The 23,132-nt window shown below is 37.4% G+C and overlaps 1 protein-coding gene across 5 annotated transcripts in view; it reads left to right on the top strand.

Moving 5' to 3' along the window:
• RXFP1 (relaxin/insulin like family peptide receptor 1) overlaps positions 1-23,132 on the top strand; it is an 81,673-nt gene that overhangs the window by 36,247 nt on the left and 22,294 nt on the right. For 3 of the 5 annotated variants that reach the window (XM_006081853.3, XM_006081854.3, XM_014456414.2), the window contains exons 3-9: positions 5,602-5,700; positions 10,007-10,112; positions 14,608-14,679; positions 17,499-17,570; positions 20,362-20,433; positions 20,525-20,596; positions 21,937-22,011. In XM_006081853.3, coding sequence (XP_006081915.1) covers positions 5,602-5,700; positions 10,007-10,112; positions 14,608-14,679; positions 17,499-17,570; positions 20,362-20,433; positions 20,525-20,596; positions 21,937-22,011 — 568 coding nt within the window. The remainder of the gene's footprint in view (positions 1-5,601; positions 5,701-10,006; positions 10,113-14,607; positions 14,680-17,498; positions 17,571-20,361; positions 20,434-20,524; positions 20,597-21,936; positions 22,012-23,132) is intronic. The other 2 variants (XM_006081856.3, XM_006081855.3) reach the window with 1 other exon arrangement.

Here is a 23,132-nt window from a genome sequence, read left to right as displayed (position 1 = left end):
TGTAGATTAACCGCCTATTTATTCATTCATCCATAAAGCACGTGTACGCTTTGTAACAAATAGGATATGCCTTCATTTAAATAAGAGACCATTTTAGCACACAGGATCATCCCACCCTCCTTTGTTCTGGCCTCCTTGCTGAGAGAGGCACAAGTCCCTCAGCTTTTGATTTTTCAAAATCCAAACATCCAGGGAACCGGGGAGTGGCCTCTGCACATCTGAGGGAGCATTTGGGAAGCTAACTCTGAGGACGAGCTGCAGAAGAGTCCCCTGGGGGCTGCTGAAAGGTGTGGAGCCCTGAGCCCCATAAATCTGCATTTTAGCAAACACCACAGGTGAATACCACACCTGTTAACCTTATGAAATGATTCACCTCCCAATGCAAACAATTTTATCACCAATTCAGAACACCTAGACAGTTGCTTAATTAGTCTCGGCCAGTGGTTTGCAAACTTTAGCGGGCATCTGATCAGCCGAAGGGCTTGTTAAAATGCAGGTTGCTGAGCCTCATTTACAGAGTTTCTGATTCAATGCCTCTAGAGTGGAGCCTAAGGATTTGCTTTGCATTTAAGTTCAAAAGAAATGGTGAAACTGCTGGTCCTGGATCTACACTTTGAAAATTACTGAGCTAGACTTACTCTCTCCTGTGCAAACGCAAAAGCAAACGCTTTCAAAACTGCGTGGTATCTTATTAAAAGGGTTAAACAAAATTAAAGATATTTCTTTGCTGCCTTTCATCATACTGGCATGTATTATTAATTCCATGTGGGGAGAGAAATGCAGTATTTCTCACACATATGTTACCACAGAACTCTCTTGTCAAGGAGAATCCTGGGAAACTACTTGAAAAAGCCTAATATAGCACCGTGACAAATTAGTGCATGCAAGAAACTTGGACTTTCTTCCTTTAAAAAAAAAATAAGGGAACGTTTATTTAGAAAGTTAAAGAAGTAGTAGAAGGGCCCTTGGAGCTTGGGAAAAAGAGGGAGAGATGTATGTGTTTTTGTTAACAGGGAAGTTGAGGTATCCCTTTCCCCACTGAGTGCTGGGGGGTGGGGGGGGATCCTTATGATATCTCAAGAAAAATAATTTTCTGAGACTCCCCTGATAAAAATCACAAGAGGATGAGTGATTTTATTTGCGTGGAATTACATCCCTGGCTTTCCAAAGTCCCCTGTCCCTTAATCCAGTCCTGGAAGAAGTGTAGCTGGGGATATAGTACAGCTAAAAGCAACGCCAGTGTCCAGAGTTTCTGTTCCATGTTGCAGCCGGTCAGTTCGGCATTAGGTGAGTTACAGTCCATGAGTCCCCTGTGTGGGGGGCCATGTGGACCAATGCAAGAGAGCACAACACACCAAGAGCACAAGAGCCCGAGATCGAACTTCTTTTCAGGGGATTAAATATCTCAAATTTCAAGCCCTTGCAGTGGCCACACCTATTCTGGCCAATGACCTGTTCCCAGGTGTGACTGACAGACAAGTACCTTCCTGACACCACCCCAACTTTACCGGGCTTGTGTCTCTCTTCCTCCCTGTCCAGTCCCTTTCCCCAGAGATCTGCAGGGAATAGCCTGGTGGCTGCTTGGGGAGTGTAGAGCTTTCGCTTCCTGGTGAAGCTGCCCACATGACTCGCCTACGATATGTGGCCTTCCCTTTGCTCCTTTCCTGTTATTAATAACTATGTTAAGTATAACAGTATCACTTTGAGGGACAAAAGAGGCAGGAGAGGTGCAGGCATACTCTGGAAAAGAGAGAGAGAAGATGCTGGACTGTCCCATTTCCATCCCCCCAAAAAATGTATACACACTGTAACAGCCATCAGCTCAATTTTGAAAATGTAATGTATTTTAGAAAATACTGCCTTTTTAATTATTCAAAGTGTGTGTATACATTTTTGGGTGATACTCTATAAATAAGCATAGTGTGAAACAATTACAGTAAGTGTAACAAAAGAGCCATAAGCAAATTGCCCTTAAATTAGAGGCCACTTGCATTAATCTTATTTGGGTTGTTTGGACCACCTGATTGTTGACAATCAGCAAGTCTGCTAGAGAAAAGAAATGTGCTGCTTCTGGTTGACAGCTTTCCATTGCCAAAGCTACTGTCCTCCACTGCAGCGTGAGAAGACTGACTGGGGTGAATCTCATAACATAGTTCTCCCAAAACTTGTTCTAAGGTACTTATGGAAAATAGAAATCTAGGCCCCCCTGCTTACCAAATAAATCAGAATCCACAGTAGAGGAGCCTGAAAACCTGTGTTTTTAGTAAGTACCCCAGATTCCAGAATTTTATTGTAGCATAAGAGAAACTGAGGACAGAGGTGCATCGTCCATCGTCCATCCTTCCATTCATTTACCCATTCATTCATTCATTCAATTAGCAAATATCTATTAAGACCAGATTTTTATTCATCTATGCCATTAATTTTTATTCCCAGCAACATTACATTCATTTTTAGCTAAAAAATATATTTCTTAGTCAATGTATATATGTTTAACAATGCTATTCATATAGTACTACCAATACGTACTGGAAAGCAAAGCCCCTAGCAATATTCTCTTAGTACAGTGCTCTTTATATTAACCCACGATGTCTCAAAAAAAAAATCAAAGGATCAAATTTCAGTGGGATTATTGCTAAAGTGTGAAAAGCCATTCAGTTCATTGCCCCATACATTCTTAAAATATAAAGATACAGGATTTAAAATATAGAAACACATATACCAAAAACTGTTTTCTTAAAAATGCTAACTTTCCAACTTTGCGGTTTTGGCTACATTCCCTAAGTTCTATAGACCTGCCTTCTTGTGGGAGGAAGAAAATGCTTTGGGAAGGCAGAGAGGAAGCCAAAAAAGAACTACTAAAAAGCTTGTTTGTTTGGAGATGTTGTTGTTTAAAAAGAGATCTCCACACATAGTACTGTGACTTGGGGAAATATAAGCAGGTTTGTCCTGTCTCCTTCTGCATTCTAAATCGCCCCCCCACCTGACATCACTTCTGTTCTCCTTTCCTTTTTTTTTGAACTGTGTGTTGGGAGGTGGGGGGCGGAGGGAGGTGTAAAGGTAAAATAGGGTACAAAAGGAGAAGGAAGGAGGAGGATTAAGAAAGAGACAGAGACAGAGAAGAAAAGCAACATAATAACTACATCATTTGGATTTGTTGGACTGAGATGTTTCAACTAAGGCCACTTAGAGTGAATCCCTTAAAATAGAAGAAGGGCAAGAGAGTTGATGGTGGGGGCAAAGGATTAGGAAAGAGCACAAAGCCCATGATTTTAATCACTGCACACTATGAATGGTAAAAATGCAGCAAATTTGAAATAGTTCATTTGTGGAAGTCCAGTTAAATATAGGGCCTGCTTTAAAAAACAAAAAAAAACAAAAAACACACACAGAAATATCAACATGTTCTGACAGTCAGCCAACCTCCTCCTCTCATGAATTTCATAGCAGCAGTCAAGCACCACCCACAGAAATAGCCCTGTGTTCTGGAGTGCCATTGCCTCACCTACTTTCCATTGCTGTCTTCTGAGGTCAGGAACATGAATATGAACATGTATGTGCACCTCCTCCTCCTACAAAGCACCACAGCACTGGCGGCCTGCAGGGTTAAGGCCTTCAGAAACTTACAAGCCCACTTTTCACCCTTACTCTATAGACAAACACACAAAATTATTTATAAAAATAATCAATGCCTCAACATAGCAAGAGCCAAGCAATTTACCTTACTCACATATTTTATTTCTAATTTGTCCACGTATAAAAGTTTATAACACTACTATGAAAATTAATTTATTTTTAAGTTGATTTTTTCGTAGTACCTTAGTGATTTGCAACATTTTCACCCATTCCATCAATAATGATAATGATGAGTTTAAATTCCAGTTAATAATGTCTTGTTTGTTATATAAATGAATTTTTGTGTAATTCACATAATTTTGATGTAGGAGCCTCAATAATGGAAATGAAATAGATAACTGAAAACAAATAGTAACAATCAAATATTTAGCCCTGAATGTGGAACTTGGTTGGTTAGAGTGTCATCCATATACACCAAAGTTTGCAGGTTCAATCCCCAGACAGGGCACATATAAGAATCAACCAATGAATACATTGAAAAGCATCTTTCTCTCTCTCTCTTTCTCTCTCTCTCTTTCTCTCTCTCTCTCTCTCCCTCTCTCTCTCTCTCTCCCCCCCCCACCCTTTCCTCTCTCTCTAAAATCAATAAACCTGATGTCACACAAAAGTTGGACTTCTACTGTTAAAATAATTTCTTTGGCCTAGAAAATAAAATAAAATAACTGTTTTAATTCTTTAATTATTTTAAATAATTATGTTTCTTAGTGAATCCCTTAAACTTCTCAAAATCAGTTTTTTATCTGTAAATGGTGATGACAGCAATGACCAAATATAGTAATTATGAGGATAAAATAAAGTACCCAGTACAGTGTAGTAGGCACTTGCTAAATATTATTTCTCTCAATGTTAAGTGCTAATATTCAATTTCTCTGTTAAAATGGGAGAATTAAAATCTCTCACAGAATTTTTTCTCTTTTATATATAAAGATATGAACCAAGTTTTTAAAAGTAAAAACTTGCCAAAACTCAACAAACTCAGCCAAATCAGGAAAAAGACACATTTTCAGGCCATAAATTTCAAAACCTGACAGCCAATGACACAAATAGATGATTCTGGATCCCAGTGGAGCAGAACGCTTCAGAAGGCTCTTGAGTCTATCCCCAGAATCCATATGGGAGAAGCAGAGAAATGCTGAAAAGTATCACCAACATTCCTACAATGAGACCACAAAACTAAACTACACTGAGACGCATGGGTTCAGAATAAAATGCACTACTTTGTTCTCATTCATGAGATTCCACTTGAGCTCCCCAAGTGTCTTCTATTAAGCAAAATACAAGTGAGTGCACCCCAAACCCTGGCTATGAAGGAGCTGTGAAATGCTGTAAGCTTTTCAGCCTCTGCTCTACAGGAACATGCCAGGCAAGGGGGTGCTGAATGGAAGTTGAGTGAGTCCATCTGTACTATCCACTTTTGCAGCTGATACAATGGCCACATCTCTCATAATCTATCCCTTTGGTGACTCACCATCCATATGCATTTGCCTCTCAGTAACTCCTGTTGTTTCCTTTCTTTTTTAACCATGACCATCTATCCATGTTAAAACATCTTCAACATCAGTTTTCATATTGAAAAAGATAGAGGGAATCATAATTAACATGCCAAGAACAGTGTGTCATCATCAGTTTTCATATTGAAAAAGATAGAGGGAATCATAATTAACATGCCAAGAACAGTGTGTCATGTTTCAGTACATCTAAAGTACTGTATCTTAAAGTATGGTCCAAAGAATCACCTCCAGTATCTATTAAATATGGAGACTAGGAGACCCATCTCTGACATATAACATCAGGATCTATAGAAGTGGGGCCCAGAAATTCACATTTGTAACAAGTTCCCAGAAAATGTTTATCTCACTCAGTTTGAGAATCACTCATTAATTTTAAAGTGAGAACCTATTTCCCCCAACACACCAGAATATTTCTGTGTTCTTGAACTTTTCTGCTCTCTGATTTTTATTTTAGGAGACAACAATGGATGGTTTTTGCAAATGGAGAAAAATTTTATCAATAATAACAGAACGGCCTTCCCATATCTCTTTGAGTCAGAAACACCGAAATGTTGTAAGTAACCAGAGGAGTTGAGTCTCCTTTTCCATGAGTTCATGAGACACCATGTCTTTCAAAGTTGGATCCAACATTTAAAAAAAAAAAGGCTAATTATAGTTTTCCTGTTGCAAACTCTATTAGATATGCAGTCTTAATTTGAAAAGTTTATATAAAAATGACTCAGGGATCTTAACTGTAAAAGTAATAAATCATACTAGGTATTGTTGTAAATAAAATGACTGTCAGTCAAGGTTGCCATTTTATATGTCCCCTTTTTACAGTCACTGTAAACTCCGACATAAAAGAAACTGAAAATAGAAGAGCATAAAGCTATTTGGATTTTAAATCTTGTAAGTGAAAAATCTTCTGAGGTCTAAACTATGCTTTAGAGCTACAGAAAAAGGCCTTATTAATTATAACCTCCCATGTTTAATGATATATCAGAAACTTACAAAAACACTAGAGGGGGTATGGGAGGGTATAACCTTGAGGATTAAGCCTTTAATATTTTATACAGGAAGATCTATATAAATAAATTCTTTTAAATAAATTTAGTCTATTCTAATAAATTGTGCCAATGTAAATTTGCACCTTGGAATTGTAATTTTGATTCTAGCTTTTCAAAACCTCAGTTGAGCCCTGGCTGGTTTGGCTCAATGGATAGAGCCTAAGCCTGTGGACTGAAGGGTCCCAGGTTCAATTCCAGTTAAGGGCATATGCCTGGGTTGTGAGCTCAATCCCCAGTAAAGGGTGTGCAGGAGGCAGCCGATTCTCTCACATCATTGATGTTTCTATCTCTCTCTCCCTCTCCCTTCCTCTCTGAAATCAATAAAAACATTTAAACAAACAAACAAAACAAAACAAAAAACCTCAATTAAAAAGCAGGGGTTGTGGGGAGGGGTACTTTACTATTTTTATTTCCTTTATGTTCTACCACAAATTGTAAATTATAGCCTTTGTCTTAATTTTTAACATTTCTGTCTTTACTACTCAAATGAGATTAATAAAAACTACTAGCAATCCCGTTTAAGGGGGTGTACATTCTTCCCGCAAGTCTCACAGGCTGCTCAGCAGTCTGTCTCAGCCTCATGTTGTTTCCCAGAATATGAATACCAAATTACTAGATCATTGAAAAGCTAAAAGCTTTGGGGAAAGAAAAAAGTTAACAGGTATAATTTAACTGCTAATATAATGAAAAAAATAACAATGGATTAAGCCACATTTCTCAAAACATAGTTTTTCTTTTCTTTTTGTTTTATGTATACTTTTCATAAGATCCAGAGACAGAGAAGCATCGATCAGACTGTCAAACCTCAGAGGGAAGGTAGGGGAGGGTGGGGGTATGGGGGAGAGATCAACCAAAGGACTTGTATGCATGCATATAAGCCTAACCAATGGACACAGACAACAGGGGGGTGAGGGCATGAGTGTGTGTGTGTGGGGGGGGGGCAATAGGGGGATAAGGACACATATGTAATACCTTAATCAATAAAGAAATTTAAAAAATAAAAAAATGTTTAATTAAATCTTTTTATATCTCACCTATTCCCAAAAGGCTTTAGGCAGTTCACAATGAAACTATGGCTACTAACAGACTTAAACCATTAACATAACATAAAAGACAAAAGTTCAAAGGTGAGTAGGAAAAGGAATGGAAAAGGAAAATAAGGAAATCTTCGCTGAGAAAAGTTCAGTAGCTGCATCCAAAGCTTAGTTCTGAATTTTGCAGTCATTAGGTCAAAGAGGGGGAAAATAAGCTACATGGCTTTCATAGTCTGGTTTCTAAAGTAAAAACAAACAAATGGAAGGAAAAACGATCAAGTAAGCAAGAGAAATTAATTTTTGCCTGAACCTGAACTCTGAGAGAAATTTGTCACAATATTACACAACAGAAATGGAGCTATACAATAAATGATGTATCAAAAATACAGAGGTGATTTTTTATCAGTGCTTAGTAAAGAACAAATATATGCTTTTAATTATTTTTAAAGACAATTCAAGGAGAGGTGGCAATAATTAAATATTTTTTTGAAACTTAAAAACAAGCAATGTAAAATGGGATAGAAAGTATAGTGTAAAATTTGGGCGTGATACTTGAATTAAGGTTCCTATTGTGCCACTTTATCTGAATGAGATTGTTATAAGGATTTATTGGAAATTAAACTGAGGAGGGCTTATAATCATTTTTGGCTGAATGACAGAATGTGAGGAGCTCACATTTATAAAGTGTACCTCTCAAGAAAAGTGTCACAAAAAACATATGTCTACTGTTAACTAACGTATTAATAAAGTTTACATTTGAGGGATTTAGAAAGAACAGAGATTTGGGAAGAATTCTTTACTCAGCCATAATTTCTCTAACTAGTTGGTACATTGTTCATCCTTTTCTATTTTAAACATAGTGGAAATTTCCTGTTCAAACCATTTGTATCATATTTTCAATTAGCATGTTAGCATAATCTAAAAGCATACCCATTTGATAACCACTGGAGTTAAGCTAATCTCACTGCCCTTCTTACTCTCACTCCCAGGACCTTCATCTTCCTGCCAAACCCTCACCATTCCTTCCCCACAACATAAACACACGCTGGAAGGGCTTTTACGTGAAGAGACAGAATCAGTTTTCAGAGACTCATAACCAAAGCGGTCACTTACCGCTATAAAGCTGTTTAAAAGTTCTTGGCAGAGTCTCTGTTTACAAAAAACACAAATCCTAAGCTATGATCTTGATCTCTCGTGATCTTGTAAAGGTGTCTGCAGAGTTATTTGGGAGGAGAGGAAGTACAGCTGTCACCAGCCAGTATCTGAGCAAAGGAGAACCCTTCCTGTTTCCAAGGCTGCAGCCAGTTGTGCTGGTGAGCAGTCACCCACCAGCTTTGTCACAGGAATCTCTACTCTGCCGTTAAGACACAGTTCTAGTCCAGTGATGGCGAACCTATGACACGCGTGTCAGAGGTGACACGCGAACTCATTTTTTTGGTTGATTTTTCTTTGTTAAATGGCATTTAAATATATAAAATAAATATCAAAAATACAAATCTTTGTTTTACTATGGTTGCAAATATCAAAAAATTTCTATATGTGACACGGCACCAGAGTTAAGTTAGGGTTTTTCAAAATGCTGACACGCTGAGCTCAAAAGGTTCGCCATCACTGGTCTCTAAAAGCTCTACTCTGAAAGTCACAACTGAAGCCTGCAAGCAGGAAATTCTCATAGAAAGTTTGTTTGTCCTGATCTTTTAAAATGTTGTTCGCTGTTATCACTTTTAAAATAGGTAATTGTATAGAAAACACTGTACTTCTGAAATCTTGGAGAAAGCTGGTTGACTTAGCTACACATGTTCCTCTCTTAATATGGCAACAGTTAGGAGACGCTGATCCACTGGGACATCTGGACACAGTCTGTTCTACTTTACCTGTTCTCTGTCGACATTGAAGCCTGTAACCTTAACCTCTGCTATGCAGTTCAGGGCTTCAAAGTAAATGTAGAAGGGGAGCATTCCTCATTGCTCTCAGTAATCATCTACTCCTCATAGAGGCAGGGATCAGACTGTAGTTATTATACCTAGTAATAATCCCATTTTACTCTTCAGCTATATGAGCACACTACGGCAAGTCTCATGTAGACTTAAGAAATATTGGGTCACCTCTTTAAAACTATCATTCTAGCCCCACATGATAACCAAAGGCATATATCCCATTCTCCCTCTTTCCAACACCCATTAGTAAGACTAGAATAGCTTTGTATAAAAATATATTCAATCCCATAAATAACGTTTTAGACATTCTTACATCCCTACAAAAGCCAAAAGATCACTTTAAAATCCTTAGAAAAACTCCTGAATTTTTTAGGGAAAAAATATCTACCAACACTATAGCTCAGCATTTAGTTCTCCACCTGCATGATAGTTAAAAATGATTTAGTCCTCCATTATATTGTCAGTAAACACTTTATTCTTAAGTAGCAGCTTTAATGTGGACATTAAAGGCCATCACACACTATCATAACACCCTCAGACTAGCTTTTCTCCGGAGGTAAGAGAAGATTATTTCATTCATTTGCAAAAATTAAAAAAATTAAAGGAGAATTGCAGTCTGCTATTTAAATCTGTATATTTTTATATCTTAATGTTCTAGCACCATGTAATGTCAAGTTAAAAGCAAACTTTGGAACCTTAATTTAAAGCACTGACCAAATTGCTTAGGTAAGACATGATAGACTTTGTACTCAATAATTTTCATAGCTTTTTCTTACTTTCCATTACCCTCCTGTTCCTGGTCCCTCACTGTCCTCATGTCTTACTTCCTCCTCTCTATTCAGCGGTCGGTTCTGTGCCCGTGAAATGTCTTTGCCGAGATTTACAGCTTGACTGTGATGAGTCCAAATTACGAGCTGTTCCATCAGTTTCTTCAAATGTGACCTCCATGTAAGTAGAAAAGAATGGCTTCCCCTGAGCCGGAATATAGCCCTTGGAAAACTGTGTCATAATTAAGGCCTTGTCATTCTTGATATAGTGCATTTTTACTCAAAGACCATGTCTTTGCTCCATGCTCAATTCTGGTTGCTGATATTTATTTTGCATTTATTAAATGCTACCCTCATTGTAAATTATTCCATGTATTAACCTAGTTAGTCCCTCATAACAATATAGTGTCACCATATTTCATCTAAACAAAGGATGCCATCAATTGTATGTGCTGCTAAAGAAAAAAAGCTGCCAATTAAACTCTTCTATAGAGCTTTCTTATTTTATCAAGTGTTTACTTGACACATATTGAAAGAGCTCTTTTAAAGTTTATTGAACATAAATTTTAATACACTCTGATATATAAATTTTTAAAAGTTAAATAAATGGGATTAAATATTCCCAAAGCTTCACATTTAAAATTGAACTCTTCTGAATCACATTTGATTTGGAGATGTTGATATTGGGTTTGTTTCTAAAGTAGCTCAAACTTATATATGTAAAACAGAAATCTTGATAATTAGTGGTTTGTTGATCCAGTACAAATTTGAATTCAGCAAACTTCAGCACCACAAATACACACATTTGTCTGAGACTTTCAAAAGAAATCAGTAAAAAATAGATATTTTAATCCAATATTTTTGCTGAGGTTTTTTGTTTTCATCCAGATGTTTTAGTGACTTATGGCTCTATGTATATGAGGGCACAATAGAAGTTATTCTTAAATTTATAAATGTTGGCAAGGTCTGCCTTGTTTTAACCCAAACCACATAACCCAACAAATCATATGCTTGGTATATATAAGAGGTGGGGAATAGCTATGAGGATAGTGGTACCATCAAATTAATAGAATCTCGGCGTTTACCCAAGTGATGTCATCTGGGGACCCAAATTGACAATAAGCTGAGAGCATCCAGCAGGGTAAGCTCCAGAGACTTTTCCAAAGGAGGCAACATTCCCACCTAAACTAAGGAAAGCATTCTTTCCTATCCCCAATTCACCAATGCTCTTTTTTATAGTAATTAGTCTTACTAGAAAAATAATAATAATCTCTTCCCCCCAAAATCTGAGATCCTATGGAGAGTTTCCATGATTTAAATTCTGACTGAAACTGCTGGATTTTTATAATGTATGATGATTTCATTCTATATTCAAAGAAAAAAGTATCACCCCAATGCTTATATCAAATTACTAGAAAATGCAAACCAAAGGACACCTTGATGCTACCAATCTTATTTTTCCACAAATAAAATTTCATTTCATTCTTAAGCAATTCAGCTAATCTTTGTAAACGAGAAACAGAAGAAGAGCACTGGAGAAATAGAGGAGGATAAGGCAATGACTAACTAGAAAGTACATGTCCCACCTAAAGGTATACTGATTTAATTTTAAAAAAAAAAAGCTCTTCTGACTCAGTACATACATACATACATCATACATACATATGTACATATATATTCATTCGTATGTACACACATACATATATACGTAGAGATGTGTGCAGACATATGAGCCACCAGTTGTCAACCCTCGGTATAAGGAAAAAACAGGGACCATAAATGATTGGCTACAGAAAGATGAGGATGAAGGAAGAGCCGAAGATGACTGACTGCGAGGTTTCTATTCTGAGTAATAGAGTGACCCAAGGATGGGGAGACTAGTAACAATAAGTAGGGGAGGACTCCAGTTTTAGTTGTATCTTTCAATTTGAGGTTAACAGGTCATGCAGTGGAAATTTCCAACAGGAATTTGGAGATGTGAGAACGAAGCACAGAAGTTTATGTCTGTACCACTTTATTTTATTTTGTGTTTTTTAAAAAATAGCATTTTCGTGCACTTTGGGTTGAGCAGCTTGATTGAGGGTGTCCATTTCTATTTTTCTCTGCAGAACACTGACTTAGCACCACATCTTGTCCCAGTATTTGTTCCATTCCACAGAGAAAAGGCTTTAGAGCAAATACATTAGGAGAGTAAATATCAAAGTTTATTACTGAGCTCAGTCCATATTTTGAGTTGGAACTATCATAGAGAAATGTCAGAAATGGACTAAATCATATATAAGTAAAATAGTAAAGAAGCCAATAACCCAAGTAATACTTATTGAAGTTGGGATTTTTAAAGATATTTCACATAAATGCTAATGAACAAAAGAGACAAATATATAAATACTAGAGGCCCGGTGCACGACATTCGTGCACTCTGGGGCGGGGGTGGGGGGAGGGGGGGTTCGGGTTCCCTCAGCCAGGCCTGCACCCTCTCACAGTTCAGGAGCCCTTGGGGGATGTCTGACTGATGGCTTAGGCCCACTCCCCACCTGCCCACCCCCCCACCGGAGCAGGCCTAAGCCAGCAGTCGGTGCTTAGTGCTGCTGCAGTGGCGGGAGAGGCTCCCGCCACCACCACTGTGCTCGCCAGCCATGAGCCCAGCTTCTGGATGAGCAGCGCTCCCCCTGTGGGAGTGCACTGACCACCAGGGGGCAGCTCCTGCATTAAGTGTCTGACCTCTGGTGGTCAGTGTGCGTCATAGCGATTGGTTGTTCTGCCGTTCGGTCAATTTGCATATTAGTCTTTTATTATATAGGATGTTTATTTCTGCATTGTTCTAACTTGCTAAATATTAACTCTATGAAAGCTGACATTAAGGTCCTGGAATTGAATCATTAAAATGATATCATCCAATAAGAACTTCCTTTATAAAAACTAGAGGTAGCTCTAATAATAATAATGAAGACAGCAGTTGCTCTCTTTCATTCACATATTTCACTTTGTGAAGAGTCAATCTTGGAATTTTAATTTTAAAATACAAAAATCTATTACATTAAAAGTATTTGGGTTTGTTCTATTAGGTGTGAATAATAACACCTACCTCTTTGCATTTCAATGGGGCCCTGTGAAAATATAGAGAATGCTATTTGTGAAAATATTTGACATCATTTAGAAAAAAACAACCTATAAATTCTAGGCACCATTAATAAAAACTCAAATGTTCTAAGAAGCATTATTTAAGAGATCTTACTAGGTAAATGATCCTCCCTTCCCTTGAATGTGTGTTGTAAATCTTCCTGCCCTTTTTTCTGCCAAGGGTCATTTGGATATTTGTAGCATCATTTGCAGGCCACACAAAATTATCAATTTAAAAATTAGCCTGCTATATTTGGTCAAACATCTAATTAACTCACCGCTAATGCCTTGGCAGGGCCAAACAAAATGCAATTAACCTCTTCCTCTTGGGTTCTCTCAGGGGACCTCACTTGTGTCTCTTTTAAGTATATTGTGCACCGGGCCTCCAGTGTTAGTAATAATAATAATAGCATCATATTATGAGAGGTGATTCCATTTTTTCACAATTAAAGAAAAAGACTGACATGGAAAGATTATGTGTGATTCACGTAAGGGATCCCAGCTGCAATTGTTTTGGAGTTTTTTTGTTTTTTGTGTTTTGTTTTGTTTTGTTTGTTTGTTTTTTGCTTGTTTTATTTTGTTACTACTACCTTACATTGCTTTTCTTTAAAAAAAAAGGAAGGAAGGAAGGAAGGAAGGAAGGAAGGAAGGAAGGAAGGAAGGAAGGAAGGAAGGAAGGAAGGAAAGGTTTAGGTTCTTCTCAACACAACCACAAATAAAGTGAACCTGGTCTGTGTCAAGCTGCTTTTCAAATTGTGATGCAAGGCAAAAGCTTTCGATATGATTTATTAGAAATTGAAATGTACCACTTATTTAAAGATGGTTCGATTGTATGTACCAATTATCAGTTTTCTTCACAACTAATTTTATTTTATTTTATTTTTTTAAAATATATTTTATTGATTTTTTACAGAGAGGAAGGGAGAGAGATAGAGAGTTAGAAACATCGATGAGAGAGAAACATCAATCAGCTGCCTCCTGCACATCTCCTACTGGGGATGTGCCCGCAACCCAGGTACATGCCCTTGACCAGAATCGAACCTGGGACCCTTCAGTCCGCAGGCCGACGCTCTATCCACCGAGCCAAACCGGCTTCGGCTTCACAACTAATTTTAAAAGAAAGTAAAGGTAGTGGAATTTGAGTAATGAAATACTGCAGAATATAAAGTTATTTAAGTCCTTGAATGTGTTTTAAAAAGAAACACTATTTTTATTATCATGCAAAAACTGAGATGTTTTCTAATGTTTGTTAAATAAAAGTAGAAAAGGAGAACATAACTAAAAATTGTTTTCTCGGTTTTATTATCTTTAATTTGTATGTCAAATTTATAGTGCTGTAATCTAATTTAAGAAAAGAGAATATATTTAATTAATACAAAATCAACCATTAGACCATGTTTAAATGATACTATGAATATGAGCATAGCATCATGAAACAAAGTATTTCCTGAAAGCTGCTGCTAAAGTAAATAAAGTTTATAATTATCCATATTGTTGTGGTTTAAAAATAAAGAAAAGCAAACTTCAAGTAAGAATCCAAATTACCTTTATTTCAGGTCACTTCAGAGGAACTTAATAAGAAAACTTCCTCCTGATGCCTTCAAGAAGTACCATGATCTTCGGACACTGTAAGAAAAAAATTTAATTTTTTAAAATTTAATTATTGGTATTAGAATTAATTAACCTTTTGGCATATCTGTTTCTTCCCATATCTATAACACCAACACTGCTACTGCATAAACCTAATCCCTCTTTGGGGACTTATTTAGCTATTAGTTGGAGACTACCAGATAATTTTTTTTCAGTAGTTCAAGAAGCCATTCTAGAAAAATCTTATATACCTATCCCCAAGGAAACTAGAGAATGTGTGTTGTAAATCTTCCTGCCCTGCTCTGCCAAAATGAGGGCCATCAAGAAGTTTCACTCTCTGCACTATTTAACAATGGATCACCTCAACACACACCTTAAAGAAAGATGTGAAGAACTTGTACTACATCTACAGTCAAGATTAGATAGTGAAGAGTTTTCCCCCATAGCCCAGCTGACATAGCTCAGTGGTTGAGCATCTACCTGTGAACCAGGAGGTCACGGTTCAATTCCCAGTCAGAGCACATGCCCGGGGTTGGAGGCGCCATCAACAGTGGGAGCGTGCAGGAGGCAGCTGATCAATGATTCTCTTTTTAAAAATATATACTTTTATATATTTATTGATTTCAGAGAAGAAGGGAGAGGGAGAGAGAGATAGAAACATCAATGATGAAAGAGAATCATTGATCAGCTACCTTCTGCATGTCCCACATTGGGGATGAAGCTCCAAACCTAGGAATGGAGCCCAAAACCCGGGCATGTGCCCTGATAGGGAATCGAACAGTGACCTCCAGATTCATAGATCAACTCAACCACTGAGCTACATAGGCTGGGTCAATGATTCTTTTTTATCATTGATGTTTCTATCTCTCGCTCCCTCTCCCTTCCTCTCTGAAATCAATTATATATATATGTGTGTGTGTATATACATATACACACACACATATATATACTGTATATGTGTGCATTTTTCTTTAAAATAGCAGACAGAAATAAAGCAGAATCAGAAGAAGCAAAATTAATCCTTTTTAATGAAATGTTCTTAAAACCCAGATAATCTGCAAAAAAAGTATATTTTATATTTGAAAATAGAAATTCCAATAAAAATCTATTTTTAGAATTTTATTCTGGGACATTTATCAATCAACAAAAAAGAACTTGTCAAAATTACGCCTGATACAAAAATTTCAAGATGATATTTCTTTATGCTATATTCTGATTTCTGTAATATGAAGAGTTTTTCTGATCTGTAGCACCACCTTATGTCCACATGTTTAAAAGAAGTTAGGACTTCAAATTTAAATAGCAAAATTCAGGTTTATATAACACAGTAGTTTAGGATTTTTAAACAATGAACATTAAATTAATTCGTGAACAGCCAATTTGTTCCAAATAATAAAAAATCAAAATAGCCTAATTTAAAAAATTTCTAATTGGTTATCAGATGTATAGCTTGGCTCAGCCTCCAGAAAATATACTCCATTGCTTGCTCATTACAATAGTGAGAAATAAATAAATAAACACTAGGAAATGTTAAAGTCTATGTATTAGTGAGAAAGATGCTTTGCCTACTGTGTGATTGGGCCACATGATCTGTGAATTGCTATGCATAATAAATTTAATAATAACATTTTATAATCAAAGTTAGGATTTCTTGCACGTTGCAGAAATAGGGGATCTCTTTTAGTCAAAATTTCTAATTAACTGTTCATATTGGTTTCTCATTTATCGTTCCTAAAATTTATAAAATGTATACATATACTCAGACTACCCTAAAGGACAGCTCTCAGAGCAAGAACTCAGGCTTGGAGGCCTTCCTTGGTCATCCCACCACCTGGGCCATAGAAGCACAAAGCCTCCCTGGTGAATACGATGCAATTGCTTGTGCTCTGGGACCTGTTTCCTTTGACCTCCAGCTGCCTCAGGGTCAAACCAGCAGTGTGATTTTAGTTATTAACCATGTAAGCCTGCCTTCTTGTCCTGATGTTCCTATCTAATTTATATTCTTCTAGTCCTGATTCTTTTCATTTTCATTTTTCTCTTTGTCATGTATATTCCTCATAAGTTTCCTCACACATTTTTTTTGTGTGGGGGGGGGCAAGACTTTGGGTGTCAAATTAATAAGATTAAAGTCAACTTGCTTAGCAGATTTGTGATTAACATGGAATATTTCTGGGGGGCCTTAAAGATGTCACATACTTGTATGTTTGCCAGCACTATGTCAAACACCAACAAGTTTAAAAAATTATAGCAGGAAATGCTAAAAAGTCTGACTTCTGAGCCTGTTTTATTAAAAGTGCCTTACTGTGTATTAAAATTTCATTCCCAGAAAATTCAAATATTAAATGTTAGCTATTACCTTTTTTACCTTTACAGCTAGTATTTCTAAATTAAAAACTAGCCTGATCATGCATGAATTTAAAATAGCAAAACAAAGTTACATGATGTCCACCTTCACTAAATTATTTCATTATATATACCTTTTATAATTAAAAAAATTTTAATTGTAGTAAAATACATATGACTTAAATGTACCCTCTTAACCATTTTTAAGTGTAGTTTTAGAGGCGTAAGTACATCAATTCATTGTGTTACCATCACCACCATCTAGCCACAGAATTCTTTTCATCTTGCAAAACTGAAAGTCAGTTTCATTGTTTTCCATTTATTTATTTTTAATCTTAGGACAGTTTTAGGTTTACAGAAAAACCATGAAGATAATACAGAGGGTACCCACATACCCCTCACCCAATTTCCCCAATTATTGTCATCTTCTATTATTATAGCATACTTGTTACAATTAATGAATGAATATAGATACATTATCATTATGTTTTCCTTTTAATAATCATTTTCACAGGTTCCTGCAAGACAATAAAATTAGATCCATATCCAAGCATTCTTTCAGAGGACTGTACAATCTCATTAAACTGTAAGTACCAATTAATTTGCCTGTTCCACAGTGGTTTGTCAGCCTGTCCCATCCCAGTCCATACCAGCCCTCCTGCCCACAACAATGCCAAGGAGATGTGCAAAGAGCTGAAGGGGCACATAGCATTGCAGCTAAGAGCATGGGATTCTGAGTCATACAGGCTTTCAAGTCCTGACTTCATCACTCACTTCAGTGTGTGAAGTTTAGCAATTTTTTTTTCCTTTCTAAGAATCAGTTGCCTCTCCTGTAAATATAAATTATAACAGTACCTCCCTTAAGGTTGTTGTGAGGAACAAATGAGAAATGTTGCATGGATGTGGAAGGTGGTACAGCCCAGAGAGTAAATTTAAAAGTGTCCTCCATCTCTTTCCATGGTTGTTGTTGTGGTGTTTGTTTGTTTGTTTGTTTTTCATAAAACTGGAATATTGTTCAGCTACTAAAGATGTCACAGACGTTTAGTTTTTCGTAGATAATCCTCACTTACCTGCTCTTCATTCATCCATTAATATTCACCAGCCCTTATAATGTGCAAGTTCCTCAGCTAGACTTCATGGGGAGCCAAGAAAGATAAGTCAGATGAGCTTCTTTCTTGCAGCCTGCACATCAGTGTTTCCAGTACAGCCTTGTACTACCGCTGGGGAGAGGTGGGCCTCTCATTCTCCAAAAGTTTAGTCTTAGGTGGAGAAACAATTGCAGCATGCAGCCAACAAGAGAGAATGATAAAAAAAGGTTACTTAATTAACTCCTAAACCTGTATCATTCAAACCAAAACTGCTGTGTACGATGATTCAGTGAAAGGATGGACCACTCTGTGTCCAGAGCAGTGAAGAGTGGCTCTGAAGAGGGACTGGGCTCAACAGATGAACATGGACTGCATGGGTGGATCAAATGTCTGTACCTGGTGGATTTCCACTGGCTTTCAAGGGAGCCCCCGAGGTATTCAGGGAAGTGTAGAAGCTATTCTTCACCTCTTCTTGTGCCCACCTGAGGCTCCAGGTTTGAAAGGGAGGGAAGGAAGTGGTTCTAATATGGGGCATCATCCCTTACTGCCCCTAAGCAAAAGTCAAACTTGGTGGGGGAGGGGAGGTTCCTGTCAGGAGAAATTTTACTGGATGTCGACTTAAGATCTGCCAGAGTGGAGAAAAGAGAGAAATCAGTGTGGTCCTTGTTATCAGTGGAAATGAAACTTGAACCAATACTTGTATATGAAGCATAGGCAGAGAGGAAAAAGAAGAGGAAAGACATTGAGATGGGAGGCATGGATGGAAACACTGTTATAATAAACTAGAGGCCCGGTGCACAAAAATTTGTGCACTCAGGGTTGGGAGGATTCCTCAGCCCGGCCTGTACCCTCTCGCAGTTTGGGACCCCTCGGGGGATGTCCACCTGCTGGCTTAGGCCCACTCCCCTGGGGGATCGGGCCTAAGCTGGCAGTCAGACATCCCTCTGGCAGCCCGGGAGCCCTTGGGGGATGTCCACTTGCCAGTGGGGAGCAGGCCTAAGCTGCAGTCGGACATCCTTAGTGCTGCTGAGGAGGCGGGAGAGGCTCCCGCCACCACTGCTGTGCCTGGCTTGTGGATGAGCAGAGCTCCCCCTGTGGGAGCGCACTGACCACCAGGGGGCAGCTCCTGCATTGAGCGTTTGCCCCCTGGTGGTCAGTGTGTGTCACAGTGACCAGTCATTCCCAGTCGTTCTGCTGTTAGGGTCAATTTGCATATTACCCTTTTATTATACAGGATAATATCTACTGAGTACTGTGACTTGCCAGTGCTGATGCCATGCATTGCTTCAAATGTTACAACAACCCTTAGGAGCAGGCACTAATATTATCTCCATTTCAGAGTTGAAGAAGCAGTGGCTCTCAGAAGTTAATTGCTTGCTTAAGGTCACACTATAAATAAGTAACAACACTAGGAATCAAACTGCAGCAGACTCAGAGCAGGGTATTGATGCATTAAAGCAATTGAGCTAGAAATAAACATGGCAAGAGGAGATCAAGATAGAAGAGAGGGGATTTACTCTGTAAAAGTGTGAGAGGTTGGGTAGGTATGGTGGGGTCAAACTCTTTAGCAAGACATGCCATGTCCTTTTAACCAGAACAGAGGCCCCTGTCTGCCTCCCAGGTTCATCTCTTAACTGTCTTCACAGCTCCATGGTGAGGCCACACTGAATTATATGGCAATCCATTCACTAGTCACTCTCGTCTTGCCTTTGCATAAGCAATCTCATCTAACTAGAATAACTTCTACTCATTCTTTGCTTTGTGAATGACATGTCTTCGTCCAAGATTCTTCTCGATCATGCCTCCTTTTGTAAAGCCTTCCTGCTTCCTCACTCTTTCATGCTCTGCAGCCCCAACCCCAGCAAAGCCAGGTGCCTTCTCCTCTGCATTGTCAGAGTAACATGCATGGTGCACTTCTCTCCTCTCCCCTACGTTGCTGTAATAACCTATTCACATGCTGCTTTCCCTTGAGACTCAAGGCCCTTCAAAGAAATAAATGGTATGCTTATCATAAAGCCATAGAGTAGGTGCTCAAAACAATTTGAGGAATAAATGAATAGATGAATGAAGACATGGCTGATTGGTTTATTGATTGATTGTGAGAGAATTAAAAACTAGACATAAAAACATAAATGATAAAGAACTTTTAGATCCAAAGCCGGGGAAATGGCTTGATGAGAAGAGTATATTAAAAAAAAAACACTTAAGATGTATGATTATTGTTTTTCATTTTCTTATTGTAAAATATCAGGAATACCAATTTTACTGTGGTCATGTCTCCTTTTTCAGGCATCTTAGTAACAACAGAATAACCTTCTTGAAGCCTGGTGTTTTTGAAGATCTCCACAAATTAGAATGGCTGTACGTTTAATTTATGTGGCATTTTATGGTATTGGTTTTTATGTTCTAAAACTGTATAAGTGAATTGATTTTTTTCCCTTCTGGCTGGCAGGATAATTGATGATAATCACCTCAGTCAAATTTCCCCACTAACATTTTATGGACTAAATTCTCTTATACTCTTGTAAGTACTAAAATTAAAGCAAATATTTTAATTAAAAGAAAATACATGTATGAAGATTACTGCTTCTCAGAAGGAAGGTGGGGTGGGGAGAGATTATGCATATATGCATAACCCATGGACACAGACATGGGTGGTGAAAGTCTGGGAGGCCGTGCAGAGTGGAGGGGGCCAATGGGGGGAAAAGGTGGACATATGTAATACTTTCAACAATAAAGATTTTTTTTTAAAGAATGAGAAACAAAAATATTTGGGGGTAAAAGTAATCTTCCTATAGTTCCTATTCTGTTTTTGTTTTGTTTTTTTGTTATTAGTGTTTGGGTGTGTTTTTTTTGGGGGGGGAGGTATGCTTAAATGTTAAATATTTTGATTTATTTCTACTTTTTATCTTTATAATTTTCCATATTATCAACTGTGGCATTATTTCTCATTCTATATATTATTTGAATAATAGGTTGAAAGTTTATGGAAAAGTATTTACTTTAGTGGTACTAACTTTCTAAATGCACAACAAAATATAAAAATGATTTTATATTTTACAGTGAGTTTGTTCCATGTAAATGATAAATCTACACCATTTTTTAAAAAATGACTGCTTTAAGTTTAACAGCATTAAGTTTGGAATTGTAAAACCCTAAAAAAGGATTTACAACTAAAAACCATTATTTAATTATAGTTTATAAAGCTATTTTGTAGTTTTAACAGTTTTTAAGATTTTCTGTCTTCTACAATTTGAGCCCATCAAAACTGAATACATCCTCACAGTGGTATTTTATTGAAATATTCTTAAGCATACCATTACTACCTTATGTTAATCTTGGTAAATAAAAATAACATTCATTTAAAATCACCTCCTTTCCGGCCAGTGTGGCTCAGTGGTGGAGCGTTGACCTATGAACCAGGAGGTCACAATTCAATTCCCAGTCAGGGTACATGCTGGGTTGCAGGTTCAACCCCTAGTAGGGGGTGTGCAGGAAGCAGCTGATCAATAATTTTCTCTCATCATTAATGTTTCTATCTCTCCCTCTCCCTTACTCTCTGAAATCAATAAAAATATTTTAATTAAAAATAATATCACCTCCTTTTTATTGCCCACTGTTGAAAGGCACTGGCTTTTTTTTTAATTACTAACATTACTGCTTCCTCCATATGACAGATATTATTTATCTGATTTTACCACTAACAAGCAATGAAATATAAAACACAGGACAAAAATAAAGAAAACAACTAAATTAATAGATTTTCATGGTTTCATAAGAATAATGATAATACCATGTTTGGCTTAAGTTAAATAAAATAACTAGAAAAAATGTGATTTTTTTAAAATTTCTTTTCTTTTTCAGAGGCCTGATGAATAATGTCCTCACCCATTTGCCTGACAGACCTCTTTGTCAGCACATGCCAAGACTGACTTGGCTGTAAGTTGCTCTGTCTTTTCTTAAAGAAGTCAACTAACTTTTCTAGTTTTGCCTAGTTCGTTTGGGTATTAGGTTTTGTAAAATGGTAAATTGTTAATGTCATATCACATTTCCTCAAATTACTTTAACATGATTTTGTTATTAAACATCCCCATCATCAAACTAACTCCTCTAAACTCTCACCAAAATAAAACATCTCAAAAACAACAACAAGCAAACGAACAAAAACACTTGGAGGCAGAAAGAAGACAGAAGGGATGGCATAGCATCTATATAACATCTCCCCCTTTTCCCTGTTGACCTATCCACCTATTAATATGTACAAAAAGACTAAATTTTCTAAATTCTGCATAGTGAAAATGTGATACCTAGAATTTAATTTTGAAGTCTAATCACAATAGAATATGTTCCATGAAATGTGTTACCAAATAGCTTTGCTTGTTGTAATAAGTATCACTCCACTATTCAGAACTCAATTACCCTGTAAATTTTCCTATTAAAATACAGGTACAATGAAGAAATAAATAACCAAAATAACGATTGAAATATTTGATCAATAAATGGCAAATACAGTATCATATGAAAACTCCCTCTGTTTCTTATTATGTAGGAAATTCTCAAATTTTTCTTTAATTCTAAGCCCAAAGTAGATTTAAAATGCCAAATTAAAAGTAAGGGGGAAGCCCTGGCTGGTTTTGCTCAATGGTTAGCGTGTCAGCCTTCAGATTAAGGATCCTGGGTTTGATTCCAGTCAAGGGCACCCCTGGGTTGTGGGCTCGATCCTCAGTAGGGGGCATGCAGGAAGCAACTGATCAGTGATTCTCTCTCATCATTGATCTCTCTCTCTCTCTCTCTCTCTCTCTCTCTCTCTCTCCCCCCTTCCACTCTGAAATCAATAAAAAATATATCTTTTTAAGGGGGAAGAAGCCCTGGCTGGTTTTGCTCAGTTGCTAGAGTGTCGACCTACAGACCAAAAGGTCAGAGGTTCGAGTCAAGGGCATGTACATGGGTTGCAGGTTTGATTCCAGGGCCCGGTAGGGACACTCAGGAGGCAACCAGTCAAAGTATCTCTCTCACATCAATGTTTCTCTCTCTCTCTCTCTCCTCCCCCTGCTTCTCTT

This window comes from Myotis lucifugus, unplaced genomic scaffold, assembly GCF_000147115.1.
Source record: "Myotis lucifugus unplaced genomic scaffold, Myoluc2.0 scaffold_1, whole genome shotgun sequence".
Taxonomy (NCBI): domain Eukaryota; kingdom Metazoa; phylum Chordata; class Mammalia; order Chiroptera; family Vespertilionidae; genus Myotis; species Myotis lucifugus.
The sequence above is the reverse complement of the archived record's forward strand: the minus strand, read 5'-3'. Positions and strand labels throughout refer to the sequence as shown.